This window comes from Rattus rattus, chromosome 1, assembly GCF_011064425.1.
Source record: "Rattus rattus isolate New Zealand chromosome 1, Rrattus_CSIRO_v1, whole genome shotgun sequence".
Lineage (NCBI taxonomy): Eukaryota > Metazoa > Chordata > Mammalia > Rodentia > Muridae > Rattus > Rattus rattus.
This window is the reverse complement of record NC_046154.1, coordinates 268,642,415-268,664,748: the sequence shown is the minus strand read 5'-3', so window position 1 is coordinate 268,664,748 and position 22,334 is coordinate 268,642,415. Positions and strand designations below refer to the sequence as shown.

General features: G+C 45.3%; 1 protein-coding gene across 4 annotated transcripts in view; it reads right to left on the bottom strand.

The window, feature by feature from the left end:
* Ano6 (anoctamin 6) overlaps positions 1 to 22,334 on the bottom strand; it is a 180,495-nt gene that overhangs the window by 128,959 nt on the left and 29,202 nt on the right. The window contains exons 1-2 of one of the 4 annotated variants that reach the window (XM_032885496.1): positions 8,029 to 9,612; positions 7,879 to 7,941 (exon numbers count right to left, since the gene is read on the bottom strand). The exons of 2 other annotated variants lie outside the window; for them this stretch is intronic. In XM_032885496.1, coding sequence (XP_032741387.1) covers positions 7,879 to 7,941; positions 8,029 to 8,077 — 112 coding nt within the window. In that variant the 5' untranslated portion in view covers positions 8,078 to 9,612. Of the gene's footprint in view, positions 1 to 7,878; positions 7,942 to 8,028; positions 9,613 to 22,334 lie in introns of those variants that run through there. One more of the 4 variants, XM_032885493.1, reaches the window with a different exon arrangement.

The following is a 22,334-nucleotide window of genomic DNA, read 5'->3' as shown; positions in this document are numbered from 1 at the left end:
GTACTGAGGACACGAACCCGGTATGCTTGGCCATCAGCTAACAATGCCCACAGCGGAAGGGAGTGGGGGGGAAACCTTCAGAATATTTAACCTTCTACAAGTTCCTAGTTCATGAACCATGGCTTGGGTTGCCTTTTTTTTTGTTAAGAATTATTAATTAATTAATTAATTTCATGTATGTGAGTACACACTGTCTCTGTCTTCACACACACCATAAGAGGGCATCAGATCCCACTACAGATGGTTGTGAGCCACCATGTGGTTGCTGGGATTTGAACTCAGGACCCCTGGAAGAGCAGTCAGTGCTCTTGACCGCTGAGCCATCTCTCCAGCCTCCCCTGGGGTTGCCATTTTAGTTAAAACTAAGGGTTTTTGGAATCAGTGAATTGATCCGAGGAGACCTTTAATTTGGTGTTTTCCTCCATCAACTACAGCAGCTCTGCTCCCTGTGTGAACCTTGAAACGTGCGTCACCTTAATTCCTTAAATGAAAGATGACTGTGAGTAAAGACACTTGAAACCTTCTGCTTCGTGTCCTTGGCCTGAAGGCAGGGAGGGGGGCTAGGAGAGAGTGGGCATGTTTGCAGATCGGGGGCTAATCTAGGAACGGATCAGAGCCTCCCACTCTCCCGTTCTCCTAATTCAGCAGAGCCGTAGGCAGTAAAAGGAGAGTCCAGGCCTGCACAGAGAGGCGAGGGCCTGCACAGAGAGGCAATCATCTGCCTGATCAACAGCAGTCCAGGCTTGTTTCTGTCAGACCCTCCTGCTGTGAGTCCTGAACTACCAGGACACAAACCCACAAGGATGGAGGACATCAGGCGTGTACTTGAAAGACAGAACACACAGCACATAGCACTGGCTTAGGCACTGGAGAAATTCCATCCTAAATGAGGAAGGGCCAGGGGCAAGTTCATTTCGACCACACAGGCTCTTCTAGAACTAGAGGCCAAGGTGGAGCAGAAGGAAGAGCCAAATTCCACTAGAAATCAGTCATCTCTTGTTGCAAACCCTGGGGCAAATGGGCCTACTTAATATGTCACCCCCCCATCCTTAGGGGTTATTGGAGGACATGACAGGGGACAGGATGGGACAGACAGGACAGTCCAAGACATCTACCAAGCTCTCCAACGGCTTCTATTTTCCCATAGAAATCTAACATGCGTCCTCCATCCTTGGAGGGGTTGAGGAGTCAGTGCTAACGTCTGGAAATGCCAGAGCCCACGCCCACAGCCCACCTCCTCCCTTTCGTTTCTCTTTTGAAAGGAGGACAAAAGTGGGAAGTTTATACTCTGGTTGAAGTATTTCATAAACAGCTGGAGTTGAGGGTAATAAAGACCTAAAAATACCAACACCCAAGGTTTCTAACAGTTCAGCCATGTCACTGCAGAGGAAGCCTGGAACTGCAAGGGGGATCAGCAAAATTCCCCCAGATAAAAATGGGGGTTGGGGAGTTGGAGGGGACGGCATAGAGGATAGAATATACGCATCTTCAGACTGCTCATTTGAGAGAAAAACATCCATGAGGGGACAGAAGACATTACCAAAAGGAGACACACAGAGAGAAGGATTTGGAGGGGAAAAAAGAAAAGAACTAAAAAAAAAAAAAAAAACAAACTGTGGCAGAAATTAAAGTCACCAGCAGGCTTGAGCAATACAATTTGGGGTAGGTTCATTAAGTTGGATCAAGAGATCAAAGATAAATGGTGCCAAGTGTGGGAGCCAATATCGGGTGACAGAAATATTCACGAGCTGAGAGAGAGAAAGGAGGAAAAAAAAAAATCCCAGCATATAGCTCATTATTTTTCTCTAGAGTTAAAGGCTTTTTTGCTCCCCAGATTAAACTTTCTACTTTAAAAGAGTGGCCAGGCATGGAGGTGCACATCTTTAATCCCAGCCCTTGGGAGGCAGGCAGACCTCTGGGAGTTCAAGACCAGCATGGTCAACATCAGTGGTTCTCAACCTGTGGGCCTCAACCCCTTTGGGGGTCAATTGACCTTTTCACAAAGTCAAGTATTAGATATTTATGTTACGATTCATGACAGTAGCAAAATGACAGTTATGAAGCAGCAACAAAAATGACATCATGGTTGGGGGTCAGCACTGTCTGAGGAGTGTAGGAAAAGGTCACAGCAATGGGAAGGGTGAGAACCTCTGGTCTACGTAGTGAGTTCCAGGTCAGCTGAGGACAACAGTTAAAAAAAGAAAAGGAGGAGAGAAAAGCCTGGCTAGAATGAAGGACCCACTAATATTCCCACATATTAACAAAATTTCCTAAATCAGGATTCAAAAGGAAAAGCCCACAAAATCCCAGGGGAAAGGGGTATCATACAAAAGATTCAAAGTCAGAATCTGATGCATACAACTTTTCAAGAAACAGCTGGAGAAACAGCTTTCAGTGGAAGGGGTCAACCTTCAGAAAGTGGATGATTTCCACCCTGGATGTGCAAATTTAACTAAGTCATCGCTTAAAATCCATGAAAATGAAGGCATTTTCGGACATGTGTCTCCCATCTTTGCAACTCCCACCTTCCTCTGGGAGGCCCTGGAAAATGTGTCCATGAAATACTAAGCCAACAGTAAAGACAACATGAATCCGGGCCCTCCTACAAGACAGAGAGCCTAAAGGAGTCCAGAGGATGGTGCTAAGTGGAAGTCATTCTCTGCCCTGAGAGGAACAGAAGGTTCCAGAGGCTCCTCCTCCAAAGATGACCTTGACAGACTCCCATGTGGCTGGCTATATTGAAAGGAGATTCACAACTGTTATAGAATTTGAGGTTGAATTATTCATAACTATATCAAAAATTAACAATAAAAAAGTCAATATTGGCCATGCAATCTAATCGTGAAAGAAAAAAAAAAAGTAAATCAAACTGTATTAAACGGTTCATCTGTGGCGAAGATTCCACGGTTGCGATAAAGTAAACACTGAATATTGATCTCACTCAAATTACAGTACAATTACAACATGATTACAACTGGCAAAATGAGAACTGAGAAGCAAGGGGCAAGGGGGAAGGAAAGCAGACTAAACACTGGCACCGAAGGATGATGCCTGAAACCGAGAAACAGATAAATTACAATGTCAGTGTGCGGATTAAAAAGAGCAGGGCGCCGCAGCATCACAGAGCTCTCTGACGCAAGAGTGGCAGTCACACACCAGCCAGGAGACCTGTTGAGGGCAGGTAACAAGTTCGACCCAGGTGGAAACAGAGACGACAAAGTCAAGATCAATTACGTCAGTGTGTTGATTAAAAGACACATGTGATACCCCATGGCAGCTCATAAATGCCTGTAACTCCAGTTCCAGGGGAATCCAATGCCCTCTTCTGGTCTCCATGGGTCCCTGAACACACACAGTGCACATAAACTCATGTAGGCATGCACACATGCACACACAGGACAAATAAACAAACACGTTTTTACACACAGGAAGAGTCCTTAGATAGAGCACCTGACATACCCTCCAGAGGTCAATCGCCAAGCCTAAGGAAAATCAAGAGCGAGAGTGCACGCTCATTTCAAACATCTCCTGAGCGCCAGCACCTACAATATCCCAGGCTCTGTGCTGAATGCAAACGAGGTTATCAGTGTACAAACCGTAAGCTGTCCCTTCGCGGGAGCCTGTGGAAGGACTTCTGAAGTAACTCACTGTGCGTAGTGAAAAGAAGGAAGCTAACAGGACGCTGTGGCATATACCTCAGGCAAGTATTTGGAGCAGGATGTGGAGAGGAGACTCCTTGAGGAGCCATACCTTGAAGCCTGAAAGGATGGGACAGAAGTTGGGGAGGGGCTTTAGGGGACCCCAGTGTCACAGAGCTCTGTGATGCAAGAGTGGAAGTCTCACACTGGCCAGTAGACCACTGTGGAGGGCAGGTAACAAGGCTGACCCAAGTGGAGACGAGAAGACAACACCGAGATCACGTTGAAAGGAGAACTCAAGTGCTGGAGGCAATGAAGATATCACAGGAGCAACCAGGGCTGGTTCCCACTACAGGGAGGTGGCATTTCAACTCTGGAGATGAGGAGGAGGTACCAGAAAACGAGGCAGGATAGAGTCGGCGACACATGAAGCAAATCTGGACTTCTTCCTTGGAGAAGCAGGCAAATGCAGAGTTTGGAACTCAAAATAGTTAAAAAGTGTTACACTGGGGCTGGAGGGACGGCTCAGCGGTTAAGAGCACTGGCTGCTCTTTCAGAGGTCCTGAGTTCAATTCCCAGCAACCACATGGTGGCTCACAGCCATCTGTAGCAGATTCTGGTGTATCTCAAGACAGCTACAATGTATTCATATCCATTAAATAAGTAAAATATTTTTTTAAAAGAAAGTGTTACACTGAAGACCTTGGGGAACAGAAGAATATGCAGAGAAAGGGGGCCCAAACCACTATGGCAGGAAAAAGAAGTCAACATTCCGACATCCTACCATGAAGGAAATGCTATCAAAGGACCAAGGGATAGACAGCAGGAGCTGGGAAGACAAATTGGGAAGTAATTACAAGAAAGAAGTTAGCCATGAGTGAGCAGAATTTCAACGAAGTAGCATCCATCCTGGGGGGCTCGGTAAATAAAGCATTTCAGGAAGGAGACAGTAGAAAACCCCGGCCTCCACTCAACAGCCACTGTGACTCGCTGTGCAGGGGCACAGGACTCTGTCAGGAAGGGCTCAACTAGAAGTCAGCTCAGATGACCTAAGGATACAGAATAAAGATCCCCAAGGTTGCCCCACCCCGCCAGGCTTAGTAAGAGGTCACCTGGAGAGCAACCAGGAAACCCTGGGACCCTCTGTGACGGGGGAGCTTCCCAAACAGGAAGTAGACAATGTCCTGGCAGAGAAAACAAGATTTGTGAGTATAGGGCACAACTGTTTTGTAGGGCTGCTGTATGTTTCTAACTCAGGGCCTGTGGGAAGGAAATGAATGCATTGAAGCCACGACATCTCATTTGGCCGATGCAGAGACCCAGGAGAGGTGGGATTCTCAAGTCCCGGTTCTCAGTGATAAAGCACAAATCACTAACCAGTTTGCTCATCCGATCCCTCCAAGTCAAATACATCAAATAAAATCACAGATTTCTAAACCCATGGCTTTAGACCACAAGTGGGCCTTTTAACGTATGCCACTGGCACAAACTGAACCCATTCACAGAACTTAAAGCTCTGCTGGGCATATACATCCCATGCAGATCTCCTCAGCCAAGTTCATTAGCACGCACACATACACACACACGCACACACACACACACACACTCACGCCACATCCCACCCTGCTGTGCAACTGGTCCCTTGAACTCACTCACATTGACTTTAAGAACCGTCTGATGCCTTTTGTCCATTTCCCCTCCTCCAGGCCCTAACGACCACTGCTCAGCTCTCTGCTTCAATGAATTTGACATTTTCAGATTCCATACATAAGCAGTATTTGGCTTTCTTTTCTGCCTTGTTTATTTAGTACAATGTCCTTGAGACTCATACACGCTATCACAAACGGCACAATTCCTCTTTTATTCTGCTGAATGACACTAATAGGCATGTGGGTATATACACATGCATACGCACATGCATACACAGCCCATAATGCTCATAGCATGTACACACACACACATACATATCCCATAATACTCATAGGTGTGTACACATACACATACATATCCCTTAATAGTCACAGGCATGTACATACATATACACACACATACACACATGCATACAAATCCCATAATACTCATAGGCATGTACACACATACACACATGCATACATAACCCTTAATTTCTTTATCCATTTATCATCAACAGACAGGTCTTTCCATATTCAAGCTGCTGCAAACAATGCTTTCACGCCCATGGAGATGCAGATCTTGACGTCATTTCCTCTGGTATATCCCAGGACTGTCTGATAGTGCGGCGGAAATTCTACTCTTAACTTTTCCTTGAACCACCATGCTGTTCTTCATAACGGCTCAACAATTCACATCCCCATGGAGGTGTACATGTGTTCCCTTTTCTCCACGCTTCGCAAACAACCATCACCTCACCAACTTACCCGTTGCTTAATAGAAGTTCTAAGACGCTGAAGCAAGTGTTCTTCTTCCAACACAGTAAATGCTTGAAGTTAGTAAGCAGTCTCATTCGGAGACCTCAACACAGGGCCAAAGGCACAGGACTTAGAAATCTGAAGGACTTGGGTTCGAATTCCAGTTCTGTTCTCTGTATGTGTGTGTGTGTGTGTGTGTGTGTGTGTAAATGTGTGTGTATAAGTGTGTGTATAAGTATGTGTGTATAAGTACGTGTGTATAAGTGAATATGTATAAGTGTATGTATACATGTATGTATTGTGTATGTGTGTGTGTATAAGTATGTGTGTATAAGTGAATATGTATAAGTGTGTGTATACATGTGTGTATTGTGTATACATGTGTGGAAGTGTATATGTGTGTGGAAGTGTGCGTATGAATGTGTATGAGTGTTAGTATAAGTGTGTATGTGTGTATAAGTGTATGTGTGTATATGTATAAGTGTGTGTGTATGTATAAGTGTGTATGTACGTGTGTGTGTGTGTGTGTGTGTGTGTACTTGTAAAACCTGAGTCCTAAATGGCAGTGCAGTTACATATGGTCAATGGTGTGACCTAGGCAGGAACCAAGTTCCTTATAAGTTTAGAACAGTAATTGTTCTCTCCCTTTTTATTCTAGAATACATTTCCATGCCTCTGAAGTTCAGACAGCAATAGTTATTCACCAATAGGCTTTTTGGCCTGTTAAATTTTTCATCCAAAAATTAAAAAAAAAAAAAAAAAGTTAGAAAAATTTATTGAGATTTTTGTTTTAAAACTGACAAAAAATACATTCTGTGCAATGTCGTAAAATTAATTACTATGAAAATGTTTTACAGTGGTAGCCAGGTGGGACGGTCCACACTCATGATCTAGTACTGCAGAGGTGGGGACATCCTTCAGACACAGTGACATGAGAGTCCATCTCAAAATATAATTGGACAAAAAAATTTTTTCTTTTCCTCATGTGGGCTGGTTTTGATTCCACACACCCCAGGGATGTGACAGTCCTTGCTAACAATGACTCTGCGAGACATGTTATACAAATTGCAAAGTAGTTCTCTGCACGGTGGCCATTGTTCACATCCTGGGTCTACCCACCACACTGCCCCAGTTAGCAGTCCTGGTTCAAAAGTTCAGCTCTGAACCTTCCACCCGTGACAACCATTTCTTTGTACAATATTTACACTGAGCCTATAGAGCCACAACCAGGAAACAAGCACACAGAGCTAGCAATGTGTTCTCGGTGAAAACCGTGACTCAAGGATGACACCAGGGGTGACAGAGGAAACATATTGCTTTTGTCATTTAAGAAACCTACATCTACGAAGTCAAAAAGAATTAGTCCAGCTATTTGGTTTGTGAATGCTCAGAGTTACATCTTCAGCACGAACACAAAGATGACTTGAAGCACAGTTCCATGCAATACCGACACCTTTCAATTCGCCCAGGGACCCTCTCAGCACACCAGCACCCCGAGAGCAGCATGCTATTCAAAGCACCCCCAGCAACATAAGAAGTCACCAAAAATCTCATTTTCATGATATTAACATTGCCTTGCCAAACACTTTCCCCAACAGGATCCCGACCCATAATGCAGCAAGCCACAGGAAACACACTTAGCTGTTAGTGCTAGTTAGTACACAGCACCTGACTGTTTTTAGCAGCCCCACGAGGACCCAAAGTGCAGTTCAACAAACGGCGCCTAGGACCTAAACGAACACACACCATCAAGTGACACAGTACACAAGAATGTTATGGGCTTTTCTCCAGAACCGGCCATGTGAGGGGAAACCTACACACAAGTGCCCATCACACAAACAAGGGGATCTTACCCAGACCGGATGGTAGAGGAGTATGAGGAGCTAGAAAAGGTCTCCTGGAGTCAGGAACATCACCTGAAGGATGAGGAGGTATCAATAAATACAATAAACAAACATAAAAGCTGGTGTTAGGCAACAGTAAGCACAGAAGAGACATCAGACCTGAGTCCCAGGCCTGACGGCAACAAGCGTCTGACCTTGACCAAGTCATTTTAACCTTCCTGGGTCTCGGCTTTCTTTAGGGTAGAACATGGTTAGGTCAGTCAGTCAGTCAGCTGGCCAAACTCTTGCTGCACATCAGAACGCACATCTGGAGCTTTTCAGAAATCCTATTTCCCTCCTCCAGAAACGTGGTTTTAATGGATGGGCATCCTTGGTTCTCCAAAATTTCCAGGTGCTGCCAATGTGTAGCCAAGGCTGAGATTTCTCTCGTGAAGCAACCTCTCAAATCCCTGACGTCTTAACCTTGGTATATAATAATTTCCCTGAGACTTTCTTAAAAGTCCAGTATAAAGTATATCCCAGACAATTAAAGCAGCACCTCGGGGTGGGGATCGGTTCTCAGACGTCTGAAAATTCCCAAGCTGGTGCCAAGCTGTACCCAAGGTTGACGCCCACTGTTCCGGACCTGCCTTTCCGCTTCCTCTACAGGCAATGGTGGATGGGAGAAATGAGGGAAGAGAAGCCGGTAAGTCTCCCCCTCCCTCGTTCCCATGTTAAATTAAAAAGACAGCCGAATGCCAGAGGCCGCTGGTGACTTATAAATAAAGGGTCTGCATGGAGTAGTTGATTTCAGGTGAGTACGTCCTTCACCTCAGTGCACGGCAGGTGGGAAAGTTCCAAACTGCTCTTGCTCTGAATTTAAAATCCAATGGCATACTTCTCTAACAATGACCCCACAGTGTGTTCTCTGCAATTCCCGGTTAGAGTTTGATTTGCATGATTGCCTGTAACGTGAGCAGTGCAGTCCTCACTCCTGAGGTTACTTAAATCCACTTATTAGGCACCGGTGAAGCAAACAAACAGTAATTAGAAACACTGCAGACAGCCCTTTCAAGCTTGGCTGAATTACATGTTTCCGGCACCCAAGCCCAGAAGCACAACGTGTCCATAGCATCGTAAAATCAGAACCTCAGAAACACTAACATGGACACAAGTCATCTCGGGCTTCCTTGGGACTGCCCGGAAGCTAAAGATGGCTTTAGAAAAGAGAGGACTAGTCTCTGCCAGCCCTTCTCACAACTGGGTAAGTAAGACACTGCCCGTGTGTTTACAAGTCCCAGGTGAAATACGAACTCTCCATGGGCCAGGACAAGCAGCAAGCCTCGGAGAGGCAGCCTTCCATTTCCAGAAACTAAAAGACACCGTGGCACAGTGTAGAAAATAAGGGCAGGTGACACCAAAGGCTGAGCAGCTGGAGTGGGAAACTCGGGGCCAAGCAGAGCAGTGTTCCGCCCTTAACATCCAAGCCACAGCGGTTGGCTTATGGGACCTGTTAACCTCAGGAGCTGCTGTCCCTCCTGGCCTACACTGAGATCTTTGACGAGAGGTAAGACTGCCCACCTTCTATTAGAAGCTGCCCCTTGCCACCCTGCCGGACTAGGGCCAGGCAGAAAGGAGTCACACGTTACAGCCATCCGTATAAGAAAGGCTGTTTAACTGAAAGTGGGCACTCCTGCTAATTAATGACTCAGAGACCCCAATTCCTGAGCAAGGCTGAGGGTTGAGATGACCTCAGTGGCCAGGGAAAACCCCTCCCTGCACAGCGTGGGCCTCTTCCAAGAGGCTGGAAGACTTTTCACACTGTGCTAGCCAACAATAAACAGGAAGTGCAGACAAAGGCTGTTTTCGCGGAAGGCAGAGGCCTACTGCCTTTATTAAGTGGTTCTTTCCATCTTGGGCTTTAAAGGGAATCCAGCTATCCACTTTGGGAGGTGGGGTGGGGGTGGCTCCGGAAACAGCCTAAATGCCGGCTAAAAGCTGACCAAACTGAAACACCACACACACACACTTACTTGATGGACTGTTATATGGTATCAGACACACACACACACACACACACACACACACACACACACACACACACACACACACACTTACTTGATGCTTGCTACATAGTAAGTATCTCAGAAAGACAACTTACTTGATTGCTACATAGTATCTAATTCATATCTCTCTCTCTCTCTCTCTCTCTTGCTCTCTCTAATCTCTCTCTCTCTCAAAAGTGGATTGCTACATAGTATCTCAGGCCAGTCAGTGCATGGGTGCCTCCCTATGACACATTAACATGTGGCACCCGGCCTCAATACAAAGAATGCAAAGTGCAAACGTCAGAGGGGGTGGTCATTTGGCAGAAGAGCAGGCAGAGAGAGTACGTTCCTCTTCCTTCCAAATCCTTCACAGCAGTCCCAACTATCTTCTCCTCTACCTGTCCCCTCCTCCTTTAATAACAGACACAAACTCGCTGGAGTGCTATTTTGGGGTTCTTTTTTATATTAATCTCCCCACATGCAAACAAAACAACGCTGTTTTAAACAGAGGGTTAGGGAACGCGACTTCTCAAAATCCCTGCGTCCGAGTCCTAACACCTACCTCCTTTGGAGATGACTATTTGAAGACACAGGATTTAAGGGAATGATTATGTTAATTAGCATAAAGCTACTGGGTGGACCCTAATCCAGTCAGAAGAATTCTTGCTGCAGGAAGAGAAGCCAGGTGCCTGTGCACACGCTGAGGAAAACCATACAGGGACACAAGAGAGGACAGCTGTGGGCCTGCACGGAAGCTGACCTTGAGAGATGCGGAGTGCTGACATCTTGACCTTGGCCCTTTCAGAGCTGCATGAAAGGAAACATCTGCTGTTTAAAGACCTGTTCTGGGATGCTCTTATGGTTGCCATAGCAACTTACAACAACTGAAGAAAAGGCAGACTCAATTAACTAGTTGAACAAGTAGAATGATGACTCTCCCTGGCTGCAGGGCAGTGAACATGTGACACTTTCCCAGTGGACCCATGAGACTCACGACACGCTTCTGCGGCACATCTGACTCTCACAGTCTTGTGTGACTCGTGAGCAAACAGAAATCGCCAAACTCTGAATGCCCCCTAATCAATTTTAGGTTGTTTTTACATAAAAGTAACAGCATTAGGCTAATGCCAGTGAGTTTTAAACAACTAAATGTAGTGGTTCCAGCTGTAAACTCAGGAAAGCCATTTTCATAATGAAAACGCCGATGCTTTTTTTTAATTAAGGATGGAATTGCCAACATAAAAACCTGACAAGAAGTGAGGACTCATTCCTTCCACGCTCAAATGGAAGGGTTGAGAATGCAGTAAAAGGTTTTGCAATTTGAATTACCGGAAATCATCTAGAGTTTAAACCTGGAACTTTTCCAGATCCTCAACACTTGACACAGGACCCACGGCCTCAGACCGAATCCCAGGCCCTTTCTCCAATTCTTGTCATCACAGCCCCTCGTCCCGTGGCTAGAGTCATTATGCAGAAGTGAAGAGGCTAGCACCATGTCTAACTCAGCTATGCTAACATCCCATGCGTGTGCAACGCTGGGGATCCCGCTGGCCGCCTTGCACAGGTCAAGCAAGTGACACTACCCGTGACCTACATTTCCACACTTTTTTGCTCTGTGAATTTGGCCTTAAAGAGAAGATTAATTATATATTTTAAAAACACACGCACACTGACGTAAATAAGCATGGGTGTTTAGAGGTATGTTTTGACAACTAAACACTATCTTTCAGCTATCATGAAATGACTATGTCAAAAGCATGTGTTGGGTCTCGACTCCCCCACACTAACACTGTCTAAAAACCATCCTGTTCAGTCAAAGACAGGTATTTACTGTATCACCAGACTGTGCATTACTTCTTAAAATCGAAAGCAACCTAATGAGCCAAGTAAGATGTCCTTGAATACTTTTCCCAGAGTTACAGAAACTTTCCAATTAGAGAAACAGCTAAGATACAGAGGCCACTCCTGTAGCACAGGGGCTGGGGGACAAAGAGAAGGAGAAATCCACATACCAACATGACTCGTGACACACCATTAACACTGAAAATTAATACCATCATACAAACAAGCAGGAGACAACACTTCCAGTGTCGGCAGGAGAGTAGTAACTTTGAAGCCAAATGGCTACAGTGGCACATTGGGGAAGTGGAGGGGGGGGTTGGGGTTAGGATGGGGGAAGGGGATAACAAGAATTCCTTTACGGAGAAAACAAAGGCTAAACATGAAATTGGGCCTGAGATTTATTCAGACAGACAGCTCACAATTATGATTAGTTATGAAAGGAAAAAGCTGAGGCATACAATTGATAATAATCAATGAATGACCTCATCAATGAAACTTCTCGTCAAATTCCCCTCGTGTATATGATCCCACACACCCTGTGCTGCTCCAGGACTCAAGCTGACCATTTCCTCCTGGAGTTCTACAGTCCTGTAGCACACACTCCATATTTTCAACGTCTTTAATATTATAGTTTGTTAGCTTCACATTTACAGATGTTCTACCCACATGGCTGTGCATCAGATGCATGCCAGGTGCCCATGGAGGCCAGAAGAGGGCATTGAATTCCTGGAAGCTCAGTTGTGAGCCACTGTGTGGATGCTTGGAACCCAACTGAGCTCCCCTACAAGAGCAGCTGGTGCCCTTCACTGCTGAGCCATCACCTCCCAGGCCCCACCCCTACCTCATTTTGTTGACTCCCTTAGACATAAAGTCTCACAGTGAGCACAAAGAAAAATCTACTCTGTGTCTGCAGGTAAACAGGGTACATTAAATGTATGTGACAGAATATTACTCAGCTATTAGGTGTGATTTGTGAAACATATTTTCTAAGATTTATTTATTTTTATTTTATGAGTGCACTGTAGCTGTCTTCAGACACACCAGAAAAGGGCATCCAATCCCATTACGGATGGTTGTGAGCCACCATGTGGGTGCTGGGAATTGAACTCAGGACCTCTGGAAGAGCAGTCAGTGCTCTTAACCACTGAGCCATCTCTCCAGCCCCTGTGATATATTTTTTAAAGGGATAGAACTCAGATAATGAATATTCAGAAAGGAGTAGTGGTGATGGCTGAACAACTGAAGATGCTTAGAGCTCAGGAAATTAGAACATGGTTAACATGATAAACCTTATGTGGATATTACCACAATGAAAGAAATACAGTGAGAGGAAGGAATGCTTAGGGAACGAGGCAAGTGAAAAAGAGCCCATGTCTGAACCACATAAAACTACAAACGTCCCTTTGAAAGGCCGGAGAGACGGCTCGGGGAAGGTTCTCCAGGGCTTGTGTTTGGGAGGTAAGGTTAGGGGGTGAGCTTCTCTGTTGCAGTTTCCAGTTTCTTTGTAACTCCTTTGTTGCAGTTTTCCAGGTTTCCAAATTCTCTAGAACTGCTCGCATAGTCAACACTTGCAAATAAAAAGGGGTGTGGTCCAGGTGAAGCGAAGACGGGGAGGCTTATCATCAGCAAGTTAAATCAGGATCAAAGTCAATTTACCTGCTGGACTATTCACAGGGCCTGTCACTGCTTTGTGAGTGCCCTCCCTGTGACAGTCCAAACTCAAGTGCCACCTGAGTTAAGCCTTTATCTTAATGAAATGCTTTTTCTTGCTTTCCTTTTTCTTTTTCTGTCAGAAAGCATGCACTGCAGACCTGTTGCTCCACCGAGCAGGCCTCAGCCAGGCTGAGCAGTCACAACTGATGGGTTTGCTCTGGACACACAAGAAACTGACTGGGTCGGGAATAGTCGTTTCAAGAGTCAGTGAGTGTCTCCAGGAACCGGTGACAGGATGTAGAGGTGACCAGAGGAAGCACCCTTGAGGATAAACTAGAATCAAGGCGATCAGAGTCACACAAACTCAGCAGATACCACGCAGAAAGGACTGCCATTATCACCCATGCTGTTCAAACGCTCCCCGTCTTAGTGACCCCACAAATGGGGACAGCCATGCTTCCCTCCTGAATATTTAACAGGGTGGAAGGTTCTGAGCCCGTTGAATGGTGACCCAGCCATATCATGAGGTGTCTAATAAAAAAATAAAAAAAAAGCCCGCAACAGTGACATGCTAAAAGTGTTAGCGTTAACAGGCACTATGATAGAAGTGCAGGGAAATGTTCTACTTACTTTCTCACTGACCCCAGTGAAGACCTTGTAATAAAGTTTAGGAGAATTTTCCTACTCTTTGTTCCTCAATAATAGGAAAGCATTCATCACTACGGGTCAGTGACCTCCTATACCAGGGACACCATCAAGACGCTTGCACTTCCTTTTTTGATAATCCTGTTTTGAAACCTTGCAATCCTTCGACTGCAGTGGGTCCTCATTACCCTAGCAGGGATGAGCACACTGCCAAGCTACCTCCCAAGCTTGGGAAAAAAAAAAAAAAAAAAAAAAAAAAAACTGATTCCGAGTGACTCTGGTACTCCAGTGTGACCAACAATGGGTCCTGTGTCTGTTCCATGACCGTTGATCTACATGCAGACTTAAAGTTACCCACAGGGCTTAGCAAGCTGATAGAATCAGAAGTTGCATCAGATCAACAGCAGACCAAACCCTCCCTGTGGAAGGGCAGTTCCTATCTTTGCCAAGATCAACCTCCTTCCCATAAAAAACACTCTCTGCCTCACTAAGCCAAGAACGCCAGAGACTCGTCAGCCGTGGGGAATTTCCTTTGTGCACAATAAACTACACAAGCTGAACTCGCTACCCTCGTGCTGGGGAGCCCAAATTCACAGCCATGCACGCCAGCAAAAAGCCACGGTCGCCTGATAGAAGAGAACATACGAACAACTTTGCCGTGACCCTTCCATCATGTCCTAGAACAATGGTTCTCAACCTTCCTAATGCTGGGAACCCCCAACGCAGTCTTCATGTTACCGTGAGCCCCAACCATAAAATTATTTTCATGGCTAGTTCGCAACTGTAATTTTGCAGCTGCTATGAATTGTAATGTAATTACATGACATGCAGGATATCTGAACCACAGGTGGAGATCCCCTGCTCTAGAACAAAGCACGCAGAGGGCTATTACGTCTTCACTGAGAGTGTAGACGATGCCTGGGCAAGATCCTAAGCGCTGGGTTGTTCGACCTTCTCTCTCTGGGCTGCTGGAGATGAAGGAGTGGACCTACTCTGCCTCTGAGAGGTTCAGTTCATGCTGATTCTGTCTTTACTGCTAGAAAACAGGCACCACAGAACCATGCTTGTAATGAATGCCTGCTCACCTGCTCGCCTGCTCAGAATAAAGCATGGGGCATTTCCATTCTTTCTCCAGTCTTTCAACCCCATGTTTCTTGCCCTAGAGAGGTGTCAGAGAAGAGCGATGCTGGAGGACAGATTGGAGGACTCAGAAAGGGTCTTCGGAGCCAGCTTCCAGAGCATGACAGTGGCTAGTCCCTGTGGGGTTCTAGCAGGAGAGGGCCTGCCCTGTGGGTACCACAGGCATCCATGCCAAGCTCAGCTGGAGTCAACACATCTTCAAATGATTTCTGTGCTCTGCTGTTGTCCTCATCCATTTCCTGTGTGTGTGTGTGTGTGTGTGTGTGTGTGTGTGTGTATGTGTGTGTGTGTGTGTGTGTAGGCTATCCCTCAGTGAGTGTATGCGCTTGGATTTTTGTTTTTCTTTTGTTTTTTTTCCCCAAAACGATGGCTCTTGGCTTTTCACACACGATCCTTTAGCAGAATCTGGTAAAATCCAAAACCCCTTCCCCTAGGGGGAAAAAAGTTCTCCAAAGCAGAAACACATAGAAAGTACTGTATAGAACCTTCGAGAATTCTGAAGTCCTAAGTCCATACACAGCAGGAGGAGGAACACCATAGAGTTGAACATTCCTGGGCAACCGCTACACGCCCATGCCAAGCTTGAAGAAGAACCCGTCGCAAGCTCAGTCCTTCACATTCTGAATGCCAGCCCATTCTCCCACGCCATGCCATGGTTCCCTGTAAAACTGCTGGGGACATCTGCCTACCTTTGTGTTATCTCTTCAGGAAACAGCTAGTCAGTACTTTAAATATCCTATCAAACAGAAGAAATAAGGCAACACTTACACCCTCCTCAGCCCCTCCTTCCAAGAGACACCATTTCCTTCTCTCCTTCAGTAGGCCCCTGTTCGGAGATCCCACAGCACTTACTACCCATGATGTCACATGCCCCTCTCCCTCTGTCAGGACTGTGAGGAACATGGAGGGCATGGTCAGCAGCTAAATCATGTTAGATTTTCAGCTTCTAGTAAAATCCCCACTCAGGAGGAAAACACTCCACTTGTAAACAAACACAAATCAGACACTTTTAATACACATGTCCTCACGTTCAACCTGCTGGGACGAGTGATGTCGAGACAGATCTTAAAGAAGCAATGGCAATAACCCAGACAGGAGGATGGACAGCAAGAGCAGGCAGGAACCGGCCTGAACAAGGGACACAGTACTTCAAAAGTCAGACAGAAGGTTCGGAGCTGAGAGTCGAGAGTTAAAGAGGGAGGAAGCAAGGGAATCATGGGATGAAACAGAACGGGAATTTATCCTCTGGACGATGGCTTTTCCTGTTTTTTGATGGTACTTAGTAAAGTAACGGAAAGAATAAATAAACGATCCCAACCTCACTGTATACAGGTCATCACTAGCACTGGCCTTTCATCTTTATATTCTTTACAAACATGTGCATGGGACCAGTTGTGTCTCAATTTTACTAAAATGTCTTATGTTTACTACGTACCAGACCCTGTGCTGAAAATGAAACTGTTCAGGGACTACTATTAATCATGATCCTTTTCAAAGACAATTATGGTTTTACCATAACCATGACCAAGGCAACTCTTATAAGGACAACACTTCATTCAGGCTGGCTTACAGGTTCGGAGGTTCAGTCCATTATCATCAAAGCAGGAGCATGGCAGCATCCAGGCAGGCCTGGAGTAGGAGGAGCTGAGAGTTATACACCTTCATCTGAAGGCTGCTAGCAGAATAATGACTTCCAGGCAGCCAGGATGAGGGTCTTATAGACCATACCCACAGTGACACACCCACTCCAACAAGGCCATAACTCCTAGTAGTGCCACTCCCTGGACTGAGTATATACAAACCATCACATTCCACTCTCTGGTCACCATAGGCTTCTTCAAACATATGAGTCTATGGGGGCTATAACTAAATATAGCATAATGCAAAATACATTTAGTCCAACTTCCTAAGTCCCTATTGTCTACAGTAGTCTCAACAATGTTAAAAGTCCAAAGCTCAAAGTCTCTTCTGAGATTCATCCACTCACTTAACTGTAATACCCAAAGCAAGACAGGAAACCAGCTACGCAAACTCCAAACTCTGCATCTCCATGTCTGATGTCAAAGTGGCCTTCAGATCTCCAACTCCTTTTTCATCTTTGTTGACTGCAACAAACTTCTTTCTCCTGGGCTGGTTCCACTCCCTGTTAGCAGCTTTCCTCAGCAGATAGCCCAAGGCTCTGACATCTTGAACAACTCGGGATCTCCGAGGCAAGTTCAATGTTACAGTTTCTTGTTTCAATGTCAGGAATCCACACATGATCTTCTGGACTCTTCCAAAGGGCTGTCATCACTTCTTCAGCTCTGCCCTCTATAGCTCTCATGTTGATCCACTTCACTGCTGCTGCTGTTCTTGGGGATCATCCCATGGTACTGTCATCTCCAATCCACTGGGGTCTTCTGCTGCAACTAGGCTTCACCCATAGCCTCTCACAGGCTGTCTTCATGGTGCCAAACCTCAACTCCTTTGCCTGACCCCTTCAGTCCTGGGCCATCAACTGCAACTGAGGCTGCACCTTCACCAATGGCCTTCCCTGGCCTCTCACGGTGCCCAGCCTCAGCTGCTCTTCCTGACCCCTTCATGCCTTCAAAACCAGTACCACCTGGATGACTCTTACACATTACCAAGTCCAGCTGCAGCATGAGGTGCAACCTTGGCCATCTCTGGAACACAGCTCCTTTGTGCTCTCAGAAAACACTTCCCAGGTTTCACCTCAGTGATGCTGGTCTCTTCTTAATCGTCACTAATTTCTTAGCTCCAGTTAACCACCTATTTGTCCCAGTAGTTTCTTCTATTCTGGACTCTAAAACCAGAGCCACATGGCTGAAGCTGCCGAGTTCTGCTGCTTGCAGGAGCTGGAACATGGCCACCTCGTTCTATTACATCATCACCAGCTTTCTGTTTTCCAACTCCTTCACTGCCTAAGCTTGGCTGTTGTGGAACTTGTTCTGCAGACTGACTTTGAACTCAGAGATCTGCATGCCCGTTTCCTGAGATTCAAGTTGTGTACCACCATGCCTGGATCTAAACTTAGCTGGATAGAATCTTGTCCCAAAGTCCCTCTCCCTTAATTTATTATCTCCTTGAACACAGGATTGAGCTCCATTTCATTTCCTGGTGCCCCTTTAATACTCAAACCATATATTTTATATTTTTTCCTGTCTAAGCTTGCTACGCTTGTTTAAACTGCTCTTCATGAAACTTAACCAGAGAACAAAGTCTATGATGGGAATTACTGAGACTTCCTTTGTCACTGCAATCAATCTGAGTCTGTTCACCTTAGCCTCAGGCAGACTCTCCAGACAAGGGCAAAAGTAACCACATCTTCACCAAAATACTACAAAAGCAGTCTCTAGACCACATATTGGAATTCCCTACTGAAACCTCTTGGGCCAGGTCCAAACAATTCAAATCACTCTCAGTAGCAAAGCCTTCCATATTCCTACTAGGATAGCCCATTAAGCCCCATTTAAAGCATTCCACTACTTTCCAAATCCAAAGTCCCAAAATCCACATACTTCCAAACAAAAATATGGTCCAGGCCTATCACAGCAATACCCCACTCCTGGTACCACCTTCTCTGTCTTAGGGTTTTACTACTTTGGACACCATGACCAAGACAACTCTTATAAGGACAACATTTCATTGGGGCTGGCTTACAGTTTCAGAGGTTCAGTCCAGTATCATCAAGGTGGGAACATGACAGCATCCAGGCAGGCCTGGTATGGGAGGAGCTGAGAGTTCTACATCTTTATGTGAAGGTTGCTAGAGAATACTGGCTTCCAGGCAGCTATGAGGAGGAGAGTCTTAAAGCCCATACCCACAGTGACACACTTACTCCAACACAGCCACAACTCCTAATAGTGCCATTCCCTGAGCCAAGAATACACAAACCATCACAATGGATGAAGGGCACTAAGACCACACAACTCACATGCAGCTGAGCCAAGCAGAGTTCAACAGTGTTTTCATTTCAAAACTCCGTTTCTATTTTTTAATTTTCACTTGCTTGATTTACAGAAAAAAAAATTAATTTATTTTTCCAGTTTTCTGAGAGACGTCCCTTTGGGACCCAGACTAATTTGATAATAACCCTGGGACTAAGCTCTTGCTTACATCATTCTCCCACACAGGTCTGTTCACGTTCTCAGGACAGACCATCATTCTCCTCAGGAAAGACCTGGAGGGTGACACATCATACACTTGCTCTGGACAGATAAATCTGAAAAGGGAGTGGAGAAGGGTGCATTTTGGAAGACTGGGTCGGCAAAATGAGATGCAAACCAAGATATGGTCCCACTGCAGGCCTGGAAACCTGTGGTTGCTGGGAGCGAGCCAGGAACCCTGGCTGAGAAACCAGAGAAGGCAGAATTAAAGGGATCTGGTGCTCCACCACCGAGAGCACAAAGAGGAAGTGAGGGTATGAGGAGGAAGAGGAAAGGGAACATTGTGAGTGGACAATCGATGCCTTTCAAAGGGAGAGAGAGAGAAGCGGGGGGGGGGGGACGACACGTGACCTTCCAGGTGTGGCTAAAGAAGGGAAAGTAGCAGGCTCCACTGTGAGGGGTCAATCACCAAATGCATATCAGACGCTTGGGATCATGGGACAGAAGGAATGGGGCCACAGAAGGAGAACAGAGAGGGAGTCATGATGCACCCTAGAGCAGGATGTACATAGCATAGCATTGCCCCTGAAGAGTAGGCATTGCAGAGCCAGGGCAGATAGGGCACAAATTCAGTTTGAATTAAGTCAGTGACGCAGAGAAAGGAGAAAGGCCAACCAAGAGGAGAACAGACTTATGACCCTCTTGAGCCTGTTCTACTCTTGAACTTCCCAAAATGAATATTTTTATTTTACATAATTTGGAGGTCAGTCAGTTCATTTAAAACAGAGAACTAATCACATAAATTTTACGACGGGGTAGGAATTTACATCTCGGAGCTTTAACCACCAGCCTCATGGATCCAGTGATTAATATTCAGTAGGAAAGGAATTTATAGTTGTGTGCCTGTCACTCAAATGTGAAACGTTTCCTGCTCCGTGCACCCAATAATACCTGAATATATTTCCTGTTTAAAATACATTTATGAATAATTTTATAAGTTTCCTAGCAAGAATGATAATAGAACAATCTATTTCCACTGTTACACGTAACAAACAAAAAAAAGGGAACTAAATGGTTCAGTTAATCAAGGAATTTAATATGCTTAATAATAAATATCAAAGTCATTACTTTGGCTATTTTAAAGGGCGGCTGAGGTCAAAAGATGATTATAACAGCTAGCATTTGCACCCCCATTTATCTTCTCTCCGTTCCTTGAGTTTACAGAGCCAACCTCCTAGATTCACAAATTTGCTTCACTACATTAGAGCGCTGGAAATCAAATTTGTTTTTCTTGATTTATATGCAGGCAGTCATAATAAGATTCTGTAATGATTAACAGAAGCAACAACCAAGCCAGTGGAAAAACACAGCCTATCTGAGGTAACCGTGCAACAGACAGACAGACGGATATGAAAATAAATTATCCGAAATGCCTTAGGAAAATGTGGTCCAGAGTCTGAAATGACCACCGTGTGGTTTTTAATGAGGCTAGAGACGCAGTACACGGTGATCCTTTATCTTTGGGGTGTGTGTGTGTGTGTGTGTGTGTGTGTGTGTGTGTGTGTGTGTGTGCATGTGTGTACGTGCGTGCATACATATGTGTGTGCATGCATACATGTGTGTGTGTGTGTGTGTGTACAGGCATATATGCATGGGCACATGTGTCAGATACACAATCAACTTCATGACACCATGATCATACACTGACCGGCAATAACATCAAGTTCACAAGAAGGAAACACCCAGAGACAGATGGAGTCATCCAGGACTATCTCGATCCCAGTATCTCCTCTTAACAAATACTGCCATTAAAGTCACGTGGTCTGGGCTTAGCCTTTTCGCAGCTACCTTATCGTCTCAACTTATGGGCGTTCTCAGTTTGCGATTCGTTTCTCTGTGGTTTTGTTTTGCTTTTGTGTTTTCGAGACCCTGCCTCAGAAACCCAGACGAGCCTCCAATGCATGCACCACCACCTGGCTGGTTTCGCTGTTCTGTTCTTCCGAATGGATCTTCCCAAACTAAGAAGCCTGTGATTCCAAGGTATCTCCTTTACAGGTAACACCCAAGGAGCAGTAACCATGGCAACCTCCTCCCTCCCAATCCTGCTTTTCCTGGAGGAAAGATGCCCAAGGCAGAGGACAAAGCTGCAGTGAGCACCCGGTCTCCTCTTAAGTGGAACGGTGACCAGGGTTACAGGTGACCAGGGTTACAGGTGACCATGGTTACAGGTGACCAGGGTTACAGGTGGCCCGCAGATTAAGTGTGCAAAGCTAGAATGAGAAAAGAGAAAGGAGGCAAGGGATGGGATGGCACACATAAGTTACAGGGACAGGTAGGCTTCCCTAACAAATAAGATATTGTGACAATCTAAACATGTGAAAGTGCTGGTGGCTTGGCTTGATAGCATCCGCAAATACAAGAGGCACATTTTACATGGAGGGGCTCTAAGTAAAACCAAGCTTAATTCTCAATTTTAAAATAAAAAAGTCAAACATTCAGTCAAATCTGGAACTTTTTTTTTTTTTAAATAAAAACTGTGACTGTTTCATGACCTGCCATTCAGAGGAAAACACGTAATAAAACGCCTACGGCAGGGAATCCCCACTTTCAGGCATTCGAACATACGCGTGCAGAATCCAGGCCTCCACCTCATCGCTGGCTGGTTGGTGGGTCTAAGGTTTTCAACTGTAATGTGGGGAGTGTTTTTCACAATTTGTTTAACAACAGGTCTTCTGGTAAAAAGGTTAAGCACAACAGCCTCTACCAAAGTGTCATAAACCGAAGTTTGATAAACAGCAGAATTATGTGGATGTGGAAGCAAATACCTGTAATCCTGGCTCTTGGGAGCCAGAGGCAAGGGAGAGGCAGGAGTTCAAGGGTAGCCTCAGTTATATGGAGGTCTGTCTCAGGAAAAATAATAAAAGACAAAAATACAACAACAACAACTACTGCTACTACTACTACTACTAATAATAATATTTACATTGCTTTTGTAAAATCAAACTTGAAATATGAGAATAAAAATTGGTTCTTGGACTGGAGAGACACATGC